This window comes from Canis aureus, chromosome 6, assembly GCF_053574225.1.
Source record: "Canis aureus isolate CA01 chromosome 6, VMU_Caureus_v.1.0, whole genome shotgun sequence".
NCBI lineage: Eukaryota > Metazoa > Chordata > Mammalia > Carnivora > Canidae > Canis > Canis aureus.
The window spans coordinates 38,619,737-38,643,432 of NC_135616.1; the positions used below are offsets into that span (position 1 = coordinate 38,619,737).

Genomic DNA, 23,696 nt, shown 5'->3' on the forward strand with positions numbered 1-23,696 from the left:
ATGCTGTGGCTGTGTCTTCCTGCTCTGGGGATGGGAGAAGTAGACATGGGCCAGGCTCTGCCTGTCAGGTCAGTGGGGCCAGGGGTGGGGGCGTGTGCAGAACAGACTGGAAAGGCACTCCCATTGGTGATTCTGAAGGCCAGCCCCAGCAGGAGCCTGCCGAGGACAGGAGAGGGCAGGAGCGTGGAGTCCTGGCAGCCACTGGGGGAAGAGGCCGCAATGGCAGGGCCCCAGTTTCCAGACCCAGGCTGGAGGAAGGGAAGTGAGCCTGGCGCGGGGGCTGGAAGATGGGGTGGCCAGTCCCTCCGCCTCCTCAGCCCAGCCTCCATCCCTGTCCAGGAAGGCTGACTCAGCCTATTCTGGGGCCCAGAACTTTCCCTGTGCTAGACCCCGGGGCCTTTGTCCCCACAGTCATGAGGTCTGGGGGGTGGGGATGCCATGGATAAAAGGCACTAGAGGCGGCTCCCGCATGCCTCAGAGCTGCTGGCCACATGCAGCCCCAGACACAGCCCCTGGCCCACGCCCTCCCTTTCTCCTTCAGACGAGCCCTGGGAGACACTGGTCTCCGGGTGCCTGTCATGAAGCTGGGCACGGGGTGGGAGGGCCTGCAGCAGACCCTGAAGGAACTTGCCTATATCATCCTCTGCTGCTGGTGTATCAAAGAGCTGCTGGATTGACAGGGGGACAACCTCCCTGAGGCTGGCAGCTGGCGGTGCTCAGGTAGGGGGTCAGGGCAAACAGGAGGCCTGGCTACCCCACTGTGTTGAAGCCTGCCCCTCAGCTTCCCCTTCTCTCTTCTAGCACCCAGCCTGGCCCCCAGCAGGACTCCCAGGACCAGCTGCTTGGCCAAGGATGGGCCACAGTTTCGAGTGACACATGCGTCCTGCTTCCAGTTTGTGCCGTCTGTCTGCCAGTCCTGCGTCCCTAGGCCTCTGCTCCCCGCACCCACCTCTGGTAGACCTCCGGGGCATGGGAGCTTGGCCTGCTGGCTACGACCCCAGGAAGACTGCTGCAGGACCTGGCCCGTCTCCAGGCCTGGCACAGGGAGCCCACCAGCCCAGATGGTTGATTTTTCCATCCTCTCAGTGCCAGGAATGGGCTTGTCCCCTGTCCCCTAATATCTGTGTTTGAGAATCAATGAAGTGTGTGTGTGTGTGTGTGTGTGTGTGTGTGTGTGTGTGTGTGTGTACACATATAAAATAAATAGGCCTTGAGGCCTTAAGTCCTAAATGTCAGAAAAACTCAGTCCTGGAAGGGTCTGGAGCCAGAGTACAGACCAGGGAGGGAAGGAGGTTGTCCTGGATAGAGCTGAGACTGAAAACCAGGTTTTCTGACTCACTGATACCTGGGTGGGGAAGGTGGAGGGTGGAAAGGCCTGGTGGGTACGGAGGGATCCAGCTTGGGTGGGGTCTATGAAGTCCTGTGCCTGGGGCTGGGAACCCAAATCCAAAACCTGGTCTGGCCTGCTGCCTGCCTCTGGAGATCTTGGGAAAAGACCTGGACCTGGGTGGCCTGGGGCTTAGCACAGAGCACAGGCACAAGCAGCCAGAATGCACAAAGGTGCTCCACTTCTCCCAGGCAGCCACCAACATGCTTCCCTGAAGGACACCCTGGGGGTAGGTACACACCAGCTGAGCAGACCTCATGGCCCACGCACACCCCCCACCCCAGCCTGAGCTCACATGCCCTGGGCCCGCTTGGGGCTGGCTGTTTCCCCCTCCTCTCCTGGGGCTTAGGCCTGGGGATGCTATACCAGGCACTCTCCCTACTCCCAGAGACCAGTTCCCCCCCAACTTCTGAGTTAACTCAGCTTTTCTGGGCATGTTTTGTCTCCTTTTGTAAAGATGACATACACCTCCTTTTGTAAAGACGAGTGAGGAGCTATGCTGGTGAGAAGTGAGTCTCCCACCCCCACACGCCCCCAGCTCTGCCCAGGAGTTAGCTTTGCCAGGCTCCTGGAGAACATTCCAGAGATAGTCTGCACACGTACTGCATCTCCATGCGTTCATTCATGTAACAAATGTCACTGAGCATCCGCTGCACACTGGTCTGGGCGCTCTGAATGCAGCAGGAGCACAATAGGCCCCTGTACTCACGGAGCTTATATTCTCGTGGGCAGATACAGAAAATAAAATAGAAACAAATAAAATAAGTGTAGAGATGTTATTAGGTGATAGGTGTATGGAAAAAAGGACAAGTTGACTGGGGTGGTATGGGCCAGATTGTGGGCCAGGTCCTTGAGGGCCTCTAAGCCAGGGGACATAGGGCCGAGCTCTATGCCAAGTGAAATGAAAACGCCACTGCAAGGTGTTCACACTGGCTACTGTGTTGAGAACAGACGTTAAGGAGCAAGGGTAGGACAGGAGAGCCCCATCAGGAGGCCAACATGTCAGGGGCTCAGAGCCGGTGTCTTAACTATAGTGGTGGAGAGAAGTGGCTGGCCTGAATGCATACACATTCTTTTTTTTTTTTTTTTTTTTTTAAGCTTTTTTTTGCGGGGTGGGGGATGCCTGGGTGGCTCAACGATTAAAGCATCTGCCTTCATCTCAGGGCATGATCCTGGAGTCCTGGGATCAAGTCCCACATCAGGCTCGCTGCATGGAGCCTGCTTCTCCCTCTGCCTGTGTTTCTGCCTCTCTCTCTCTTTGTGTCTCTCATGAATAAATAAATAAAATCTTTAAAAAAAAATTTTTTTAAGTAATCTCTACACCCAGTGTGGGACTCAAACTCACAATCCCAAGATCAAGAGTCACACACTTGGGGCATCTAGGTGGCCCAATTAAGCATCCAACTCTTGATCTCAATCTCAGGTTCTGAGTTCAAGCTCTGCATTGGGCTCCATGCTGGGTGTGGAGCCTGCTTAAAAAGAGAGTGAGAGAGTCACACACTCCCCAAACTGAGCCAGCCAGGCACCCCCACCCATTGGTACTCTGTGAGTTGACAACACGCTCTCCACACAGCCCCATATCCCTCCCTCTGCATGGCCCATACAGGATTCCTATCAGTGCACGTGGAGCCTGCCCCCGTCCTTCTGGCAGTAGCACAGTACTCCACAGTGCTCCACTCTTCATTTATTTTATTTTATTTTATTTTATTTTTTATTTATGATAGGCACACAGTGAGAGAGAGAGAGGCAGAGACACAGGCAGAGGGAGAAGCAGGCTCCATGCACCGGGAGCCTGATGTGGGATTCGATCCCAGGTCTCCAGGATCGCGCCCTGGGCCAAAGGCAGGTGCCAAACCGCTGCGCCACCCAGGGATCCCTTCATTTATTTTAAAAAAGATTATTTGAGAGAGAGAGAGAGAGAGAGAGGATGCACGTAAGCAGGGGGGGGGGTAGGCAGAGTGAGAGAATCCCAAGTATCCCCAACACAGGCTCGACCTCACACCTCCAAGATCATGACTCAAGCCAAAACCAAAAACCTGACACTCAACCAACTGAGCCAGCCAGGTGTACCTCAAGGTGATTTTTCACCCCAGCAGCTTAGCCACCCTCCTTAGGCCCCCACAAAATCAAGTCAGTGCTCTTTCCTGGTCCCTTGAGCCCACCTAACCCCCAGAGCACAGCAGTGGGAAGGGGTAAAGTCCTCAATGCAACCAGAGCAGTTAGCAGTGGAGGAGGCACATAATTCACCTTCCCACATGAATATGGAGCTCCTACCTCCCCCTGGTAGCCCGAACCCTGCTTGGTGAGCCCCACCCTGATTCCAGCTCTGGCCTTCTGCCTCTTTTTCCTTTCTAGCCCCCACACCCACCAGCTGGGATGGCACCTGCAGGTGGATCCTGGAGTCTGAGGGTCCTGAGTCCAAGGGCCTTTGCCAGGGGTGGGGACGTCCAGGAAAGAGCACCCAGGCAGTGGTGGATGGAAGGGGGCGGGGCCTGGGACTTTGAAAGAGGGCAAAGGGGAGTGACATGAGGTGGCCCACATACAGGGTCAACTTTCAAGAGAGTCCTGAAGGTGGAGAGGCTGAGGAGAGGGTGGGAGAATAACGAAAAGCTTGTGCACCCTCTGAGAGCCCTCCTCACTCCACAACACACTTGCAGACTTACGCAGGCCCACTCTGCAAGGCGGCAGGGCGAGGGCAGTCAGTCATTGCCACCTTGAAAATGGGCCCAGAGAGGTGAGAAGCGACCCGTCCAAGGTCATGCCCAGGGCACACTGCAATGGGGTGGTCAGGCGGTGAACCTAGATTTCCTCATCTCAAGTCCAGGGTTTCTCTCCACTGGCTAGCCTTCCTCTTCTGAACCGGTGCCTGGGAGATGGGGCCAGGAAGGCCATGCATGAAGAAGACCAGTGCCATGATCTGCACCCACCTGGTGACCCCCACTTCCACTTCATTTCCACACAGCTCCTGTACTTGCTTTCCCTGGCTCCTGTGGGTGTCCACACAAGCCAGGAGATGGTTTCCTGCTCTACACCTGCCCACTCCTCTCCAAGGGAAAAAGAGCGAGGGTAAGCTCAGGTCTGGAGTGTCCAAACCACTCTCAGGAGCTCAGGGCAGGGAGTGGGCGGCAGAAGAGGGGAGCGGTAGGGAAGATCTTACCCCGGGCGCCCGGGCGCCCTCTAGTGGCCACATGGAGGTAGGGAAAGGGCGGGATAAAACCGGGCCTGAGCCTCCGCGAAGCTGAAAAGGACCCCTAAACGCGACAGCCCTGGGAGTAGCGGCCTGACAGCCAGGATTCCGAGCGGATTCCGGCGGACATGGTGTGCCAAAGGCAAGTGGAGGACAGGGGTCCTGGCCACAGGGTCTGTGAGCCGCGCGCACTAAACTAGCTATTTTACTAACGATCTTGGTAGGGGCCCGCGTTTTCCCTGCAACGCCCCGAAGCCGAGGGATGGAGGGGTGCGGCGTGGTTTCACCCACGCGGGAGCGCAGACCCCCAAGGGCACCAGCGCTTCCTGGCGTTCCTATTTGCATCTCGTTTGCATAGCAGTTATTTCCCCCTTCGAAGGGCAGAAGTCCCCAAGCCCTTTCTCGGTTACTCCCAGCTAAGACTTTGTACAGCCTGCCCTGCGCGTCCTTCCGGCCCCTCCCGGCCGGAGCCGCCGCCCCCCGACCCTCGCGTCCTCCACCAGCCCCGGCTTCTCCGCCCGGCTCGCGGGGCCGCGGCACCTGCGCCGCCTGCTGGCCGCCCCTCCGAGGCCGAGGGCGCAGGGGTTCTGTTTCGCCTGTTCCGGGACGTGGAGTTTTGGAAATTGTTCCCCGAGCTTCCTGAGGCTAAATTTATCTCCCCCGGCCCTGAGGGGCGCAGAGATCCCGGAGACGATTAGCGCTGAGGCGCAGCCGGCTCCAGCCCAGAGGCCCGGAATAGGCGCTGGGTTATAAATAGTGCGCCCGCAGGTGTGGGGGGGAGTCGGCGGGAGGGGCAACCCTGGCAGCCACGGCCCCTTCAGGTGGGTTGGGCGGTCGCGGTGGGGGCGCCGGGGGGCGGCGAGCGGGGGGGTGCTGCGGTCTGAGCGCCCCCAGCGGTTTCCTGGGCGGCGGGTTTTTCGAGGGAAGCGGAGGCAGCCGGGGCAGCGGGGGGAGCGGGGAAGAGGTGGGCGCCCAGGGCAAGCTGACGCTCGGCTTCTAGTTCAGCAACCCCCGCCCATCTTCCAACACAGGCCCCCAGACCCACTCACTCAGGACCCTGCCCAGACAGCCCAGCCCTTCTTCCGCCAGAAGCGCGCTCTGCAAACACCTAACTGTCCTGCAGCTGTCACTGAGCGCACGTGGCCAGTCCGACACCTGGCTGTCACCGGAGCCGTCGCCCCCGGCCCCCAGGTACACAGCCCTCGCGAGGAGGGATGAACTCCCAGCCCGGGCTGGCATCCTTCGCACCGTCAAGCACGTCTCACTTTCCGGGATTTACCCATCTCCTGTGACGTTCCCCTCAAAATTAAGGGCTGGCTGGTCGCCTGAGATTTAGGTCTGCATGTGCGAATCTGGGATGCCCGCCCCCTCCCCGGGAGGCCCCTGTAGGCCCCACACCTGCCCTGCAGACCTCGGTGCCAGTCCCGGCCTGGTGGCAGGGCGGGCGTGGCAACAGGCCCCCTGGGGCCCCGCTGGGGGCGGGGTGAGGGGGTGGGGAGTGCTCCTGGAAGGGGGCGCAGCCCCCAGTCGGGCTTTCTGGGCTGCTGCAGTCTCAGTGGCTCTAACCAGGAGCCAGGAGCTAGAGGGAAGGCGGGAATTTCGAGTCGGGGATCCCCCCTCCGACTTCTGCGCCTGCAAGGAAGCTGTATGGACGAGAAGAGAAACGTGGGTGCTGGCGGGAGCGGGGGCAGGCTGTCGCGGAGGAACAGACAGGAGGTTCTAGGTCCCACCGCTGGCAGGTCCAGCCCGGGTCCAGCAAGACTCCGGAGACGACCCTAGGCGAGGGTGGACGGGGCGGCCAGAGGCCCGGGGCGCCCCTCGTTTCTCCGTACCTAGGGTCTGGTGCCAAGGCGTCCGCCCTTGGGCTGCCTCTGGACACCCAGGCTCTGCCCTGCCAGAGCCACCTTCCCGCCCTCCTTTGCCTGGGCCTTGCCCCCTTCTCCGAGCAGCAGCCCCCTCTCCGTGGCACTGCCGTCTATCCCCCAGCACGACTCTTCCCTAGGCCAGCGCGATCCCGACGGCAGGAGAGGGAGGGAGAAACCCTGGCCTGGACCCCGCCGCTCCCGGCGCTCAGCGACTAGACAGTCCGGCGGGGCCGAGAAGAAAACCCGGAGCAGTGACCGGCCGCAGGGCCCAAGGGGAGCAGGGACGATAGAAAAACCTGGAGCGGACTTCGCGAGCGGGAGCGCCCCAGGCCTGCTGCTACCCCCTCCTTCCTACAGCCCCCCTAATTCTCCAGTGAGATAATGTCTGAGGTGGGGGGCTGTTTGGCTTGGCCCGGGCCCTCAGGAGCGCCTCACACTTTCCGCCCCTGGCTGGGGCGCAGGGTAGCGGCCCCGAGGCTGAGTCACGGCGGGAGAGGGAGGGAGGACCCGGGACTCCGCCCCTCCCCCTGCGCGGGGATCCCGGGTCAGCCCGGGTGAGGGCCAGGGCCCCCTGGCGCCGCCCATTGTGGTCCAACAGGTTGAGCTGGTGTCGCGCGGAGCCACCTGCTGGAAAGGGAGGGAGGCCCCCCGCGGAGGGGGCTGGGGAAGCGGGAGCCAGTCGGCCCCGGTTCGGCCCCGGTTCGGCCCGGCCGGCTGCGGGGAACGGAACCTGGCTCGCGGTAGCAGGATTTGACTCCGTTTTACACCAGTGGGAGGGGCCGTCCGGGTACAGAGCGCGGCGGGCGCCGCTGGACGAGTCCACTGCTGGACGCGTTCCCCCAGGCTGCCTTCTTCACCGGCGGGGGCGTCGAGGACGTACCCCGCCCCCCACACACATCTGGAAACGCCCAGGCTCCCCTGGCCACCGGGGTCTCCGAATGAATCCCGGTCCAGAGGTCCCTTCTTCGCGGAGACTCAGTTTCTCCACTTAGGGAGCAGGCGGAATGGAGGCGGGGAGCAACCGCGCGAGCGCGCCTCCCCCTCCCCCTTTGCGGGCCCAGCCCCTCCCCTCCGACAATGCCAAGGCCGCAGCGGGCACCGGCTGGGGCGCAGAGGCTGCTGGCCCAGGGCGCCACTCCCTCCCCGCGGGGCGCCGTCACGCGTGGGGAGGGATGCACAGTGCCCGCAGCCCCCACTCCCCCGCGCCCTCGGAGTCGGGGAGGGGCGTAGGAGCCGGAGCCAAGGCCTGGCGGCTCCCCTCCCCCTACCTCCCGGGGCACTGACCTGATTATAGCCCCTCCCGGGACCCCCCCTTCCTCAATCCCTTAAGTCCCGCCTCACCCGCACCCGGCCTATCTTTAACCTCTCAGACCCTTCCCTCCCGACTGGGTGACTGCACAAAAGCCCCTCGTGGAGACCGAGAGCCCACGATGGGGGCGCTGGGTTCCCGGGCCACTGCGGACACTGCCCCTCCCCCTTTCCCTCCTCCAGGTTTCAGGCCAGCCCCTCGGCTCCGCCCCCTCCCTGGCGGAACGCAGGGCGGGACCCACTTGAGACGGGCGGGTGCGCAGCCCAATGGGCGGGCAGGGCGGCGGAGCGCAGGGGGCGGGGCGGGGCCGCCGCGGAGGGCTGGATGGGGGTCGGGGGTGGAGCCCGAGTTAAGGTGGACTGCTAGAGATAGGGGCTAGAGGAGAAAGAGGGAGAGGGAGGGGGAGAGGGACCGCGGCAGGTGGAGGGAGAAAGAGAGCGCAGGAGAGAAGGAGGGAAAACGAGGAGGGTGGCCAAGGCTGGGAGAGCAGAGTAGAAGCTCAGTGGAAGGGAGCGCCAGGGGAGGGAGGGACCCATCTGCGCCCCGCAGGGACTGGCTGGACCGAGGGGTTGAAGTTTATATCCTTATTGGGCGGAGGGAGGGGGACCTGGGGGGCGGGTGAAAAACCAGGAAGTGACAGAGGGTGTTGCTAAGGGTTGGGGGGGGAGTTTGGGGGGTGGCAGGGGGCGGGGGGAGGGAGGGGAGGGATGGGGGGAAAGCCAGCGGGAGGACAGGTGAGACAGCAGGACAGGTGAGGCGGGCCCTAAGGGGGGGGCGGTGGGAGCCAGGTGAATGTACGGCTCTCGGCGGCCGAGGGGGGGGCGGGCGGCAGGAGGAGGCCGAGGGCTGCGGAGGAGGAGCCCCCCAGCAGAGAGCGGCGAGCGACTGACCGCGGCCTTCTGACTAGGACCGGAGCAGGGCCCCAAGCCCCCGGGCCGGCGGGGGACGCGCTTCTCTCCACACCCCGTGCTTCAGCGGCTCCGGCCAGCGGACCCGAAGGCGGAGAGGTGAGTGGACCCTACTTTTGTCCCCGGCTCGGGGTCCCCCGGACGCGAGACTACTGCAGTGTCCTTCGTCTGTCCTGTGAGTGGGACCCCCCCACGCGCGCACACACGCATGCAGACCCGACTCCCACCACTCCTCTTCCCGGCGCCTTCCCCGCACCCCGCGTCTTTGGAGTCGATTTTAAGTGCGAGGAAAGGTGGGCGGAGGGGCCCCCAGAAACTTTCTCTGCACTTTTGGGACCAGACCGACCGGCGGCTCCGGGATGGAGAGAGGGTGAGGCGGCGCCGAGCGCTCCCCCGTCTCCTTTGGGACTTGCGGGGAGACCCCCGATCCGCCCGGGCTGAGGGAATGGAAACGCTGACGGACTCTAACTGGGACAAGGCGCCCTCCCCCGCGCCCCCTGGCGCGGTGGGCTGGACCTGGGCCAGGGGCGCGGGGGGCGGGGGGAGCGCAGGAGGCGCCGCGGCCCGGGGTGGGGGGGGAAGTTACCGGCTGGACTATTCGGTTTCCTGCGCCTCCGGAGCCGCGCTCCGTGTCCAGTAGTGGGGCTCGCCCTCGGTCCCGGTCCCTTCTCGCGGGCGCGGGTTCCGCCGCCACCCTCCCGGGGCCGGAGCAAGGGCGAGGGGCCGGGAGGACCTCTACACCACCACCCCCGCCCCCCCGCCGGCGCCCGCGCACCTGCCCCTCCAGAGTGGGGGTCGCTACTGTTTAGTCGTGGAAGCTACTGGGAGCGCCGCTGGCACAGGGCTGCCATTCAAAGGGGTGGGGGGGCTGCTTTCCATTCCCAGCCTTCGCTCTCTCCTCCCACCCCACCCCAAGTAAGAGAGCGACGTGTCCCGGCCAGAGCGGGGCGGGGGGGGGGGCAGGAGTGGGGGGGCGGCGTGGGCAGCGGGTTGTGCCCGGACACGTGCCTGCCCAGGCGCCCCGGCCCTGCTGCTGTTTGGAGAGAGGGCGGGTCCCCTGCCCCCCGCCCCGCACAACCCCCACGTATCAAAGGGCGGCTGAGACGTGGTGAGACCTCGGGGCGCCCTGGGGGGGGCGGGGAGCCTGGGTCCGGAGCAGGGGAGGGGCAGAGGCGCGGGTGCTAGCTGACCCACAGGAAACGAGCGCTGCTGACCTAGTTTGGGACACCGGAAGTGGGTGCCGAGGAGAGGGGGAGACCAGCAGGCTGTCCTGGCTTCCGGGCCAGGTGGAGGGCGTTCTTGAACTGACCCCCGCCCCAACGCCTTGCAGACCCCTAGTTGCAGCTGAGAATGGGAGTGAGTCAGCGTAGCGACTCCCCCTTCCCCCAACTTATCCCTGGAGGAGGGAGGCAGCTCCTGGGTGGGGGGGGGGGGGAGCCAGACCCAGCAGTGAGGGGTTAAACCAGGATGGGGACTCACTGTTCCCTGAGGGTGTCTGTGCTGTGGAGGGTGAGGCCTGGAGGATTATGGGGTTGCCTCCTGCTCCCCCGCCACACACCAACTGGTTTGGTCACCCCTGTACCTGCCTGGCACTGCTAGCAGAGCTGGCATGGGGTGGGCATTGGGTTGTGGGGGAGAGTGGGCGCCTGGAGGGCCATGCAAGGCCCAGGAGGGCCAAATTTGTGACTGCGCCTGGGCAGCACTCATTGCGCCTTGCCTGTGGTGACTGGGGAGAAGGGCAGGGGGCTCCCCCCGGAGTAGCTGATGAAACAAGAAGAAATCTCTGTCACTGCGTCCTGGCCCCGGCCCCCGGGACCCCAGCTCCCCCAGCGTGCTTCTGTTTAATGGTTGCTGCAGGCACGATGCAGCCTGCTGGCACCCCCAGGCACTATCCCCTCCCTTGGGTACCACACCCCCTAGCCTTAGCACAGGGGTCAGAAAGGGGTCACTGTCCTCCAGAGGGGCTCTGGGGAGGGAGGAAGGCAGTGCCCACCAGGCTGAGGTGTCAGGCCAGAGGTCTGCTCTCCCAGGGCACTCTCATCACCACACAGCTCTGGCTGATATGGACCCTAGTGCTGGGAGACAGGTGTTGACCTCTTCCCCCTTCCCCGTGGTGCCCCCTGGCACCCAGGGCCCCCAGCTCCTCCTTGGCCTCATGCCCGACCCCGGGAGGGCGCGGCGGGCAGCGGGGGCTGGGCTAACAATGCACCATCGGGCCCTTTGTGTGCTTGCACTTGGCACCCTGGGGGAGGGTGGGGGAGGGGGCCAGCGGGCATGGGGGGTGGAGCGCCTCTGGGGTGGGGACAGTGAAGGCTGGCTGGGGGAGAGCAGCAGAGAATGAAAGCAGGTGGGGAGGAAAGGGAAGTAGGTCAGATAGGGTGCTGGCCCCCCATTCCCAGCCAAGGCTGAGAGAACGAGCCCCTGATCCTATGGCCTCCCAGATGGCACTGTGCTGCCTGGGGCACTGCCTATGACTGGTCATCTGGGGTCAGAAGTCACTGCCCAGGGGACCACTCAAATGCAGTAAGTCTGGCTTGGTACTGCCCCCTTCTTGGTGGCCGAGAGACCCAGTTCTAGTCCAAGGCCAAGGCCCTAAGATGGGCAGTCAATGGGCTCCGGACAGAGCACTGCCCTCTGACTGGAGCCTCTGATTCTGCTTCGGGGCTTCCTGCCTCTGGCCTACTTGGTTCCGTGACCTTCTGAGAGTTGAGACTCTCCTGCCATCAAGCCTTGGGGCCTATGGCTGTTTTGGCTCAGGGCTGAAGAGGAGAATGGGGGTAGGAAGGTGGGGACAGGAGACGGATAGGACCCTGGCATGGGGTGTGCCCTCTCGAGCCTCTTCCCCCCTCCTTCTGCTGAGTAAACTCGTGAGTAAACTTGACGTTTTGCCCGGACAGTTTGAAGTTGCCTTGCTGCCCCCCCACCCCCAGTCCTGCCAACGCACAGGCGGCCAAGCGCCAAGGCGGGCCTGGGGGGCTGGGGGGAAGGGGTTAGAGCGACTGTCGTCCACTATCAAGGGCTTTGGAGGGGCGAGGAAGACCCCCACCCCCTCCAAGCACACCCAGTCATACTCAGGTCTTGGCAGGAGTCTCAGTTGGGGCCTGTAAGCATCTGTCTCAGAGCCTTGGGAAGCCTAGGGAAAGTTGCCTCAAAACACAGCCTCTGCCCACTTCTGACCTCCACACACCCCACCCCACCCCCCTCCAAGGAAAGGCACTCAGTGCTGTCTGGGCTGCCGAGTTGCCGCCTCTAATGTTCACAGGCTGCCTGGCCAAGGGAGAGCTACCTTTAACACATTCCACAAGGAGACCAAAGAGGGCTGCCCTCTTCACTGCACCCCTGCCCCTCTGTAGGGCTGGGCGGGAGGCTGGTGGCTGTGGCAATGTCACCCTGTCTTCGCTGAGGCCTCCAGATGCCATGGCCTTGGCCCTGAAGGTAGCACCCTCCTCTGTGGGCATAATTCCTTGACCTCACACCTGGGCCTAACCCCTGCCTACCTCCCTCCAGCACGTGGCCCACTAGGCCTGGCCTGACCTCTCCCTACCACCTCTTCCTCTGCCTGCTAGCGTCCCAGAACCAAGCCAGCAAGTACCTGTGCCAGATCCAGGGGCCGAAGGGGCCCCGGGACCCCAACAAACGCACTGATCTGCCACCAGTTGGCATCCCTAATTCCTCTTATGCCTTCCCAGTCCCTGCCAGGCTTCAGAGTACGGCTCTACCAGGCCTTTGCTTTCGACCTCATGTCTCTGGCTTCAGTTTCCTTCCTGTTTCCACCCCCCTACACCCCTCCCCACCCATATGCCCCTTTCAACAGACATCCTCTCCTCCTTCCTTCCTCCTTTCCTCCCCTTTGCCTGGGAGAAGGGGTCCTCTCCCCTTCCACCGCGGACCTCTTAGCTTTTTACCTCTTCTAAACGCAGTCGCCTTGGAGATTTCTGAACAAACTACTGCTCTGCCCTCCCCACCCCATCAGCAGGGCTCTAGGGAGAACACAGGACTTCTCTTGGGAACTACAACTCCCAGGGTACATGCAGAACAATTGTGGTGCATACTGGGAGTTGTAGTCCTCCTTGCTCTCTCAATAGGGTTAAGTCTGGAAACATTGCTGGATGGGATTGGATGAATTGGGACATGGGTACCTTCTGCATCTCACCCCAGCCCCCACCTTGTTCTCACCATCCTATGTCCACACGACACCAGGTACTCATGCCCACCAGCCTCCTTCTCCTCTGCTAGGACATGCTACCATTCTTACCTTAGAGCCCCACCCAAGAGATGCCCCCACCCTACCCTGCTGCCCCTGGCAGGAGTAAAATGGAGGGGCCCCATGAACCCCTTCCCTGCCCTCTAGGCTGGTTCCCTGCCTTTATGGCGATCAAAGGGCAGAGAGCAGCCCCACCCCAGGCCCTCACAGGCTGCAGGCACCAGGGCTTTCAGGAATCATGGGGACTTTGGTGCCCAAGCAAATGCTGAGGCAGAGGGAATGCTAGGAGGCTGGCACCCACCTTGGGGAATGGAGCTTTCAGTAAGTGATTGCTGGGCTGGCCATCGTCTTCTGGGCTCTCTGTATAGGCCCTGACTTGTGTGCAGCCTCCTGAGGAGATGGCTCAGAACAGTGTCTTGGGCCTTCTCTGTAGGACCTGGGGGACTGGACCCGCCTGACTGGCACCATGACACAGGGGTAACCCTCCCCCACCCCAGGCCGACAGTTGGCATGGGGCGCTGGGAGCAGGAGGGTAGGAGGGAGAGGAGGGCAGGACTGCCAGCATCCTGGTGGGTAGGTGCCAACCGGGCCGGGAGCTGGTGAGGGGCAGCAGGCCAGCGGCGTAGAGCCAGCAGCTGTTGGGGGGAAAGGGGAGGAGATGTTTTAGGGGGCATTTCAGTGGTCCTCCTCAACCCAGGAGGACTTGGACTGGCCTCGTGTCTAGGGCACATTGGGCACCTCTCATTCCAGGAATAAGAGACCCTAGGAGGTGTTTCAGTGGAACTTCATGGCCCACCCATCTCTGGGCTCAGAGCCCTCCTGAGTTGCCCCTCAGGCCCAGGCGGGTCCCACCCAACCGGCCAGGGTGGCAGCAGCTTGCGCAAGGGGTGGGGCCAGGCTTCCCAGCAAATGCCCCCTCCTGGCTCCTTCCTCTTTCCGTGCCCACAGCTCCCCCCCATCTGTCCACCCCCCTCGGGCCAGCTCCATCCCCTTGATCCCCCTGGCCATTGGGGGCTGGCACAAGGGCTGCCCCCTGGCCTGGTTGGCAGGGGCTGGCGCCCGGGCAAGGAACTGTGGTATGTGAGTGGGTTTGGGGTGAGGCATGGGGAGGGCGGGGTGCTGCCTTGCCCAGCCCCTGAGGGCCCCAGCCCAGTACAGGGTGGGGAGGATTTGGTCAGCTCCCAGGGGTCTCGGGGGCCCACAGGAGCCTGAAGGGCCTCCCTGTGGCCCCCTGTAGTGCCGTGTGCTCCTGGGGGCCGGGGCCTGGGCACCTGTCACCCCTGGCACTGACTGTCCAAGGGCTCCCCTCCTCCCTCTTCTGGCCATGGCCACCTCCTGTCCCCTCCCCTCCCTTCTTCCTTCTCCTGGTCCCACCTCCAGCAGCCTCTCCCGTAGCTCCTCCTCACCTCTGTCCTCCTGGACTGTCCCAGCTCCTACCTTGCCTACGCTCACCTTTTTCCCCTTTCAGGACTGAGTGAGGACGAGCGGGGGTGGGTACAGCTAGGGCTTCGGGCACCACAGGCAAAACTTTAGGCCCTCTCCCACGCTGCCAGCCCTCTGGTAACCCCTCCCTCCCAGCTTGGGGGAGGGGGACAGCACCCAGAGGGTTAAGGCTGAAGGGGGGAGGGGCTGGGCCAGGTCGTGGGCGGCCCCTTTGAAGGAGGGAGCTGGAGCGGGGAACAGCCACCCCACCTCCCCCCCCCCAGCCCGCCCTCCCCCACCCTCCCAACCTGCTCCCCCCAGGGGCCAAGAGGAGTTGCCGGCAAGGCCCCTCCGCGTTCAGGTGAGTAGGCCCTGCTCTGCCTTGGGAGAACAGGCCTCAGGGGAGGCTTGGAGGCCTAGCATTGGCCAAGGGTCAGAGAGGGACTGCAAAACAAGCCGGGAAGAGGGTGTCCAAGCTTCCCCCCGGGGAAGGTTTAGGGAGCTGAGGGTCCGGAGAGCTGGAGTGTGTGGAAGCTTCAGGACTCAGGGGACCCAGAGGGCAGGGGAGCAGAAGGAGCTGACAGGAGCTGAGGGATTGCTGGGCCAGGACAGGAGGCTGGACAGGCTGGCAGGGAGCCGGGCTCTGGGGATCGGGCTGGGGTGTCCTCTGGGGCTGGGGGGCTCAGGTTTCTGTCCGCGGCTTGGCGGGTGTGGGGTTACCAGCCAGCTCGGTTACCCAGCCTGAGACGCTAGGCTGGGGGGAGGGGGTGGGCACCGGGCAGACCCTGGCACCTTGTGCCGGCTCTTCTGGCCTACGGGAAGCCGGCACTGCCCAGGCAGATCCCGCTGGGAGCCCTAATGTCCAGGGTCTGTCCAGGTGCGTTGTCGCCTGGACCAGGGTGGGTGCCCTCTGGGGAAAGCCCAGCAGCTCCAGGGCTGGAAATTCTGACAGGCAGAGAGGCCTGGGTTGTCCCCCCACCCCACCCCACATCCGCTCTCTCCGCACTGCCCCCACCCCCGCCACCCATCCTCCCCAGCTGGCCCCCAAATTTTGATCCTGTGCTTCTTCCAGAAGGGTGGCCTGGGTGTGCTGAATGTGGCCATCCCATGGCAAGACCAGGGCTTGAAAGGCAGGCCTGGCTCCTTGATCTGATTCCTTGGGCCTCTCTGCCTGCCTGCCTGCCCACCCGCCTGGGGAGAAGGGAAGGGATGCTCGGAGCAGGGTGGAATGGAGAAAGCGGGAGAGGCTGGAGTCTAGACCTGAAGAAAAAGAAAGGAGAGGGCGAGGTGGCTCCTGGGGGCCATGAGCCACAGACTCCTAGAGCGGAGGCCAGAGGCTGGAGGCTGGCCGAGGCTGAAGGAAGGGAAGCATATGATGTCTGGCGGAGAGGGGACAGGGATAGGAGGTCAAGGAATGGGGGGACTGTGGGCAAGAGTCCCCAAGGGGTAAGGCTGGGGAAGGAAAGTGGCCCATGCCCTCCTCTACTACCTCCCCCCACCCCAGTGTGGCCCACTGGCCACTTGAGGGCGGCTGTCAGGGAGAGGAAACATGCAGGGGCACTGAGATCTCCTTAATCTTGGGGAGCACTGGAGAGCACTGAGGAGCACCAGGAATTGGGGATTTTCAGGGAGGAGAGGCTTAACCCCCACAGCACCGGGAAGCAGCCAACTCCCCTGGCCTCCTTCCCCCTTCGTGGCTTGCGGTCTCCCTTCCCCGCCTGGCCCCCAGGAAGTGTGAGTGCTGGGGGTGGTGAGGTTAGGAGGGGGAAGCGGTGTGTGGGGGATGGGTAGGCCACGCACTGGCCCAGAGGGGCTGGGGTGCGGGGAGGGGCTGGGGTGCAGATAGAGGGTGTGTCCAGGCCCTACATCTTTGGCCAGGGGGCTTCGCCTTCCATGCCCGCCTTCCATGCCCACCCATGTAGTCCTCCAGGGGACTCCGTCAGCCCCTCGTCCGGCCTTCCCAACTGGGTAGTCCAGATGGCCCCAGCCCCTGGGCTCCAGGGGCCCTGGGAAGGGTAGGAGAAGCTGAGGAGCTAGGATTCCTGGGTCCCTGAGGACTTTGGACCGGCTGCCCTACTTCCCCACCCCCTGGTCCAGCCACAGGCCAAAACCCTGGCTGCGTGCAAACTTAGCTCCAAAAAAACAGGAAGAGAACCTGAGGCTGGAGTTGGGGTGGGGGTGGGGGGCAGAAAGGAGAAAGAAGTAAGAGGGAGGGGTAGCTAGCCAAGGTGGGGGGTGGGCACCAGGCCATGCCCCGGGCCTCCATCACCCTGGAGGAGGATGTCACAGCCAGACCTCACCCTCCCTCCAGAGAGCTGCTGCACCTGGAGAAGGAGAAGCCCTTGGTGGATTGGGGGGGGGTCTGTGTGCCTGCATCTCAGCCCCATATCTATTTTCTCTGCCGCTAATCCTGGTTCCGCCCGCTGCCCCCCACACTAAGCCTCACTCCCCTAATCCCCAGGGTGTGGGGAAGGGGGGCCAGCCTCACTCATCTGCCCCTTGGGGGCTGTGTCCCTGCTCTCCAGCTGCTTGAAGCCTCTGCACCTGGGGTGCTGGTGCCCCCAGCCCTCACTGGACACTGCCTGAGGTCAGCCCCTGGAAAGAGCTCCAGACCCTTCCTTTCCAAGTCAGGCCCAGTGCGCTTCACAGTGCTGGACACACCCTGGCAGGTGCCCTAGGGCACTGAGGTACACCATAGGAGTTCCCACCTTGGCCCCCCTCCTACCTTTCTCACCCCTAAGTCTTCCCCCCACCAAAGATGGGGCAGGCTTGACTCAGGGCCCAGTTTCAAGAGAGCTGCCCACCTGCTTGGCCGGTCTAGCAGGCCTGACAGTGAGGGGAGCCTGGGGGGGTGGCAGGAAAGGGGGAGCGATGGGGCGGGGCCCCCAGTTCTTCCCCCTACCAGGCAAACAGACCAAACAGACCTTGCCTGGTTCCCTGGCACAAGCTGCCCCCCCAACCACCACACACACCCATGCCCACAAGGCCTTAGCAAGAGGGGGCATGCCAGGCTGGGTGGGGATGGGCCGCCCTCATGGGGCGTCAGGGAGCTGGGCACTCTGGGATGCAGATGTGGGAAGGGTGCCCAAAGTGGGGTGGGCATCCTGGCACTGGTGCCCCACCCCACCCCCAGATGATGGGACCAGGAGGAGTGCCCCCTTGGCCTGGTTGGCACCAGCATCATTTCCAGACAGCACCTAAGTTGGCATGGGCGCCGGAGCCCTGGGTAAGAGTTGGGGGAGTTTCCCAGAAGCTAGAGAACCTCACAAACACCTCTCCTTCCTACGTGTGTCCTGTGCTTCTCCCCTCCTTCCTTGCTACCTCGTGGCCATGGGCACTGGAGTTGGGCCTAAGGGGTTAAACACCCACCCTTGCCCAAGCCCTGTGTGAGTTGCGTGGTGAACCAGCCTGAGCCTGTGACCTGACAGCCAGGTCAGCCAATCAGCACCCTGCCACACCAAGTTGCCGCGGAGACCAGCCCTGGGGTGGGAGAAAGGAGGCGGGCTTAGCAGCAGGAATGGGTGGGGAGGGAAGGAGGGAGAGGGATGGGGCAAGCCACGTGCCTGCGGGTGCCCAGCTCCAGGCCAATGGACAGTGAGGACGGCCCCACCCATCCCCTTAGGGAGGGCCAGGACCTGCCTTGGCCCAGGAGGGTGCCCACTGCTGCTGCCCACCCGGTTTTTGTTTGCTCCCAAGACCTGGGCCTTTGGCCACTTGTTCTGTTTGTAAAGTGTGGGCAGGAGAGCCAAAGGGAACTGGGATCATTCCTGGGAGAGAAGCGATATGGGGACTGCAGGTGGGAGCAAGCGGTGGTGCTGGGAGCACCTGGGGGCACCTGTCAGGAAAAGGGAGACATGTGGGTGCTGCTCCCTAGTCCCCTCCCCCCACACACCCAGCAGGAGCCCCCATGTCCCACTGAAGGTGACTGGCTTGGAGGCAGGCAGAGACAATGCCATTCTTGTACTTCAAAGACGAAAGCTGTGGCCCTTGACTCCTCCAGCTCCCTGAAAAAAACCTTTTCCCCTCAGGGCTGAGCAGTTTTGGGGAGTGTCAAAGACACTGACCAGGGTCAGTGGGACTCTCCCTAAGGACCCATGTAGATCAGCCTTTAATATTACAGAGGAGGAAGGTGGCCTCCTGGGGTAAGGAAGTGACTTATCCAAGGTCGCTTAGCCAGTAGTAAGCTGACTCTGGGGTGATTTGAGGGAGGGAGACCCAGCTGTCCCAAAGCAGGTTCCCAGTAGAGGCCATCTGCGCTGCTGTGGAATCTGCCCCTGGGCGAGGCCTTGTCTCTCCCTCCCAAGGCCAGAATGTTTATTGGGCCCCTACTGCATGTCAGCCCTTGTGCCCCACATGCTCTCATTCACCGTCACCACAGCCGTGGGATTATCCCGTGCTGTAGACCAGGTGCTGTAGACCGGGAACGAGGCTCAGAGATGAGATGGTATGTTTGAAGTCACAGGGAGTGCGGGCTCAAAGTCGAGCCTGGCTGGCTCCAGAGCCCAGCTCTTGCCCACCCTGCTCTGTCTCCACTGGCTCCAGACCCACCCACACAATGTTAGGGCTGAGGGGCTAAGCTCTTGGGACTTCCACTTCCATCCAACGCCTTGTACAGCTGAGGAGACCCTTGCACAGACAGAAGGGACTGGCTCAAGGTCATTCAGCAAGATAGCAGCAGACCTGGGACTCAAGCAGACCTCCTCACTCTACCAGCCTAGGGGGTGCTGTTTGGAGGGGCCAGTGAGTGCAAGGGGGGGTGCTCTCCCCACTAGCCAAGAATGGGGAGGGAGAGCTGGTGGTGGTAACTGTAGTGGGGAGGGCTGGAACTGGAGCTGGGCCTATTGGCAGTGGGGGATGGGGCGGGGATGATGCTTATCTGTGCGGGGCAGGAAGCACCCGAGCCAGCCAGCGACACCCCAGCAAAGGGTGGCTGCTCCTTGGCCCCCTGGGGGAGGGGAGGATGTGGGGGGGAGAGATGCTGGGAGCTGTGTTTCCCTTTTGGCCTGGGGGGGGGTGGAATCTAAAAGGGGAGATGAACTTTTAGTAGGTGGGGGAGGGGAGAAGGAGGAGGGTGAAGGTGAAGCGCTGGGAAGCTGCCTGGTGAGTCTGCATAGCCTCTTACAGAGCACCAGACCCTACAGTGAAAGTACCTGACCCATGCCTGGAGCAGACCTAGGTCCAGTGTGAATCCCAGCTCGTCCTTGGCCTCTCTGGCTGTGGGGAGGCTCCAGCATGGACTGTCACCCTACTCACAGACAATTGAGCCCCGAGGCCTTCAGCCACCTCAGGAAGCCTGGGTCAGGACCCTGGTACCCACCTCCCTGCCCAATGCTCCCTCCAAAGGCATGGGGAGTGGGTCTCTAGCAAAGGCTCAGCTCCCTGGGGGCCTTCCCAGCGCAGAGGCAGGCAGGACCACAGTGGGAAACAGCCTCTGGGCCCGGGACCCAGAGACCAGGGTCTGGGGTCTAGGTTTGAGCACTGTTCAGCACTTAACTTTCCTCTGTCTGCACCTCTGTCTGTGGAATGGATGTTAACCAGTCTCTCGGAGGGTTGTGGAAGGTAACCTGGCTGCAAAGCACGTAGAAGACTGTCAGTAAGCGTAGAAGACTGTCAGTAAGCGTTGGCCAACACCAGGGCTCCTTCCTGGGAGCTCTTAATCTCTTCCCCCCTCCACCCTGCAGGAAAAGATGGGGAGCCCCGAGGACGACCTAATCGGGATCCCGTTCCCAGACCACAGCAGTGAGCTCCTGAGCTGCCTCAATGAACAGCGCCAGCTGGGCCACCTCTGCGACCTCACCATCCGGACGCAGGGCCTTGAATACCGCACCCACCGTGCTGTGCTGGCCGCCTGCAGCCACTACTTCAAGAAGCTCTTCACTGAGGGCGGTGGCGGAGCCCTCATGGGGGCTGGGGGCGGCGGTACAGCCGCTGGGGGAGCAGGCACTGGCGTGTGCGAGCTGGACTTTGTGGGGCCGGAGGCGCTGGGTGCCCTGCTCGAGTTTGCCTACACGGCCACGCTGACCACCAGCAGCGCCAACATGCCCGCGGTGCTGCAGGCCGCACGGCTGCTGGAGATCCCGTGTGTGATCGCAGCCTGCATGGAGATCCTGCAGGGCAGTGGGCTAGAAGCTCCCAGCCCTGATGAGGACGACTGCGAGCGAGCCCGCCAGTACCTGGAGGCCTTCGCCACGGCCACAGCCTCAGCCTCTGGGGTGCCCAACGGTGAAGACAGCCCACCGCAGGTGCCCCTCCCGCCCCCGCCCCCGCCCCTGCCCCGGCCAGTGGCCCGCCGCAGCCGCAAGCCCCGGAAAGCTTTCCTGCAGACCAAGGGGGCCCGGGCAAACCACTTAGTGCCCGAAGCCCCCACCGTGCCCGCCCCCCACCCCCTGACCTACGAGGAGGACGAGGTGGCCGGCAGAGTGGGCAGCAACACGGGCAGCGGGCTGGGGGAGAGCTACAGCCCCCCAGCAGGGACTGCTTCCCCCCCGGAGGGGCCCCTGACTTACGAGGCCTATGAGGGTGAGGAAGAAGAAGAGGAGCTGGTGTACCCTTCTGCCTATGGGATGGCACAGGGAGGTGGGCCCCCGCTGTCCCCCGAGGAGCTGGGCTCAGATGAGGATGCCATCGATCCTGACCTAATGGCCTACCTAAGCTCACTGCACCAGGACGCCCTGGCACCGGGCCTAGACGGCCAGGACAAGCTGGTGCGCAAACGCCGCTCCCAGATGCCCCAGGAGTGTCCAGTCTGCCACAAGATCATCCATGGGGCAGGGAAGCTGCCACGCCACATGAGGACCCACACGGGGGAGAAGCCCTTCGCCTGTGAAGTGTGCGGTGTCCGCTTCACCCGGTGAGCACCAGGGGAGAAGGGGCCAAGAGGGGACCAGGTTGGTCGGGAGGGAGAGAGGACTTATGAGACCCGAGCTGGGGAAGCAGGTGGTCTTGGAAGGCCTGGGGTGCCCAGGGGTCACCAGAGTGACCAGAGACACCAAAATTGGGAGTCTGGGAGAAAGAGGCAAGGGAGGTGGGTTTGGCGCACGAAAACTTCAGTATTGGAGGCAGAGGAGAGGGTGGCCCTGCCAACGGAGGCTGGGGAAGTCAACCAGGGCATCCTGCAGTAAGAGGTGAACAAATGGGCAGGGGTGGGGGAGCAGCAGGAGTGGGACAAGACCTGGGAACCTGGCCAGTAAAGTGAGTGGGGTGGTCCCATCCTGACTTGCTCCCTTGCCCTTCCTCCTACCCCGGCCACCGGCCAGGAATGACAAGCTGAAGATCCACATGCGGAAGCACACGGGAGAGCGCCCCTACTCGTGCCCGCACTGCCCAGCCCGCTTCCTGCACAGCTATGACCTCAAGAACCACATGCACCTGCACACGGGGGACCGGCCCTATGAGTGCCACCTGTGCCACAAGGCTTTCGCCAAGGAGGACCACCTGCAGCGCCACCTCAAGGGCCAGAACTGCCTGGAGGTGCGCACCCGGAGGCGCCGCAAGGACGATGCGCCACCCCACTACCCGCCGCCCTCTGCCACCGCCCCCTCCCCTGCTGGCCTCGACCTCTCCAATGGCCACTTGGACACCTTCCGCCTCTCTCTGGCTCGATTCTGGGAGCAGTCAGCTCCGACTGGGCCCCCTGTCTCCACCCTGGGGCACCCTGATGAGGAGGAAGAGGAGGGGGCACCCAGTACGCCTCAGGCTGAAGGGGCCATGGAGTCCTCTTAAAGAGGGCAGAGCGGCCCGGCTGGAGCAGTGAGGCGCCCATGCCAAGCAGTGGGAGCATGCGGGACACAGAGCTGTGGTCAGGGCGCTGGGCCTCCCTGGCCTCAGAAATCCACCCCTTCCCCCCAGAGCCCTCATTCCAGTTCCAAGCTGCGAAGGTTGTGGGGTCAGGCCCCCCAGATTGGGGTGATCTCCCGAGGAGTGATACGGGATAGTACCTATTTACAGCTCTATCGTCAAGGTGGGGTCCCTGTACCCGACTGCTCCTGGGGAGTAGAAGCAATAATGTATTTCTGACTTGTGGTGTCCCTCTTCGGCTATGCGGGTTTCTAGGGGTTGGGGGGTTCGGGACCAAAGCCTCACCCCGCCCCCACGCCCCCAGGGGTTTTGGCTGTGTCGGGGGTGAAGGGCCGCCCCTCCCTTCCCTTCCGAGACCCCTCCTTCCTGGTTTCTGTTCTCTTTTCCTGGCAGTGAATTATGCAAAGGGGACCGGTGAAGGAAGGGTAGGTGGGGGAAGGCGAGGGAGAAGCTGGAAAGCCTGGGGGACTGGGCCCGCAGGAAGGAGCCCTCCTCGCCCCCCCCACCTCACCCCTCCCCACCCCCCGCCGGGCTCCGAGCGCTGAGTCACGGGGTCCTGACGGAGAGGGGGCGGGGTGGCCTGAGCGGCTCGCCCGCCCCTGGGGGCAGCGGGAGGGGCCCGCTCCGCTCGGCTCCCCGCCCTGTCCCTGCCCTCCCCTCCCGCGTCCCCGGGCAGGGAATGTCTTGTTCCCGCCGCTCCCTCCCCGGGGCCAGAGGGCAGGGCGGGCCGGGTGGCTCCTGCCCTGCTCTCCTCCCGCCCAGGTGCGAGCCGCAGCCGCCGCCGGGCCGCCCCTGACTCACGCCGCCCCCGGGCTGGCGCGGCGCGGGCTGGGGGACGGGGTGAGGGGCGGAGGGGGCGGAGGGCGGGCGGACGGGCGCCCCCTGGCGGCCACTCGGGCGAGCGGCGGGCGCCCCTCTGGGAAGCGCGGCCCAGGCCCGGCCCCCCGCCGCCCCTTGGGTCCCGGAGACGAATCCGCCCCCCTCCCTTAGGACTGAGTACACCCCGGTTCTGTACATAGCCTCTTCTGTCGGTCTTGTTGAAATCTAGTTTCAGATTTTTAACTACCCAATTCTGCTGGGGGTGGGGGTATCTGCCCCCCTCCCTCGCTGGGTGCTGCCGCCCCCCCCTCCCCCCCGCGTGGTGGCCTGGGCTCTGCCTTGCACTATCCCCCTCCCCGGCCTGGCGGCCCCTCCCCCTCCTTAGCAGGGGCAGGCTAAGGGGCCCGGTGCTCTCCCTTCCTCCCATGCACCCTCATGCCCATTTGCACAGCTGCCCAGGTGCCCCCAATAGTGAGGGGGGCGTCACAGGGAGGGGGTAGCGGGACCAGTCCCTGTATCTATTTAAAAAGTGATGATGTAATATATTGGGGTTGGGGGAGGTCCAGAGCCCTGGGCCTCATCTTAGCATTTCAGGGGCTGGGGGAGCCTGGGGCTGGGGAGACCAGGGGCCTAGCCCCACAGAGTGAGGACAATGTGACCTCCCCCTCTCCCCTTGCGGCTTCTCCACTCAGTGCCTTAGGGGGAGAGGCGATTCCCCCCTCTCCTCTTCCCTCCTCTCCTCTGCCCCCACCTTGGGTGTAAGCGACAGGAAGAAATAATAATAATTTAAGATTCACA

The 23,696-nt window shown here is 63.4% G+C and overlaps 2 protein-coding genes across 5 annotated transcripts; both read left to right on the plus strand.

Annotated features, from left to right (window-relative positions):
* Nucleotides 1–74: 74 nt before the first annotated feature.
* Nucleotides 75–2,648, plus strand: LENEP (lens epithelial protein). The gene is made up of 2 exons (XM_077900926.1): nt 75–720; nt 802–2,648. The coding sequence occupies exon 1, from the start codon at nt 492–494 to the stop codon at nt 675–677; it is 186 nt and encodes a 61-aa protein (XP_077757052.1). The 5' UTR covers nt 75–491; the 3' UTR covers nt 678–720; nt 802–2,648.
* Nucleotides 2,649–8,416: 5,768 nt separating this feature from the next.
* On the plus strand, nt 8,417–23,696 carry ZBTB7B (zinc finger and BTB domain containing 7B). Of its 4 annotated transcripts, none has more exons than XM_077900912.1 (4): nt 8,417–8,499; nt 8,656–8,755; nt 19,964–21,132; nt 21,539–23,696. In XM_077900912.1, the coding sequence occupies exons 1-4, from the start codon at nt 8,456–8,458 to the stop codon at nt 22,002–22,004; spliced, it is 1,779 nt and encodes a 592-aa protein (XP_077757038.1). In that variant the 5' UTR covers nt 8,417–8,455; the 3' UTR covers nt 22,005–23,696. The 4 variants fall into 4 exon arrangements, with proteins under 4 accessions (XP_077757038.1, XP_077757039.1, XP_077757041.1 ...); XM_077900913.1 differs by having other exon boundaries at nt 8,450–8,482; XM_077900915.1 differs by lacking the exons at nt 8,417–8,499; nt 8,656–8,755 and adding an exon at nt 9,637–9,764.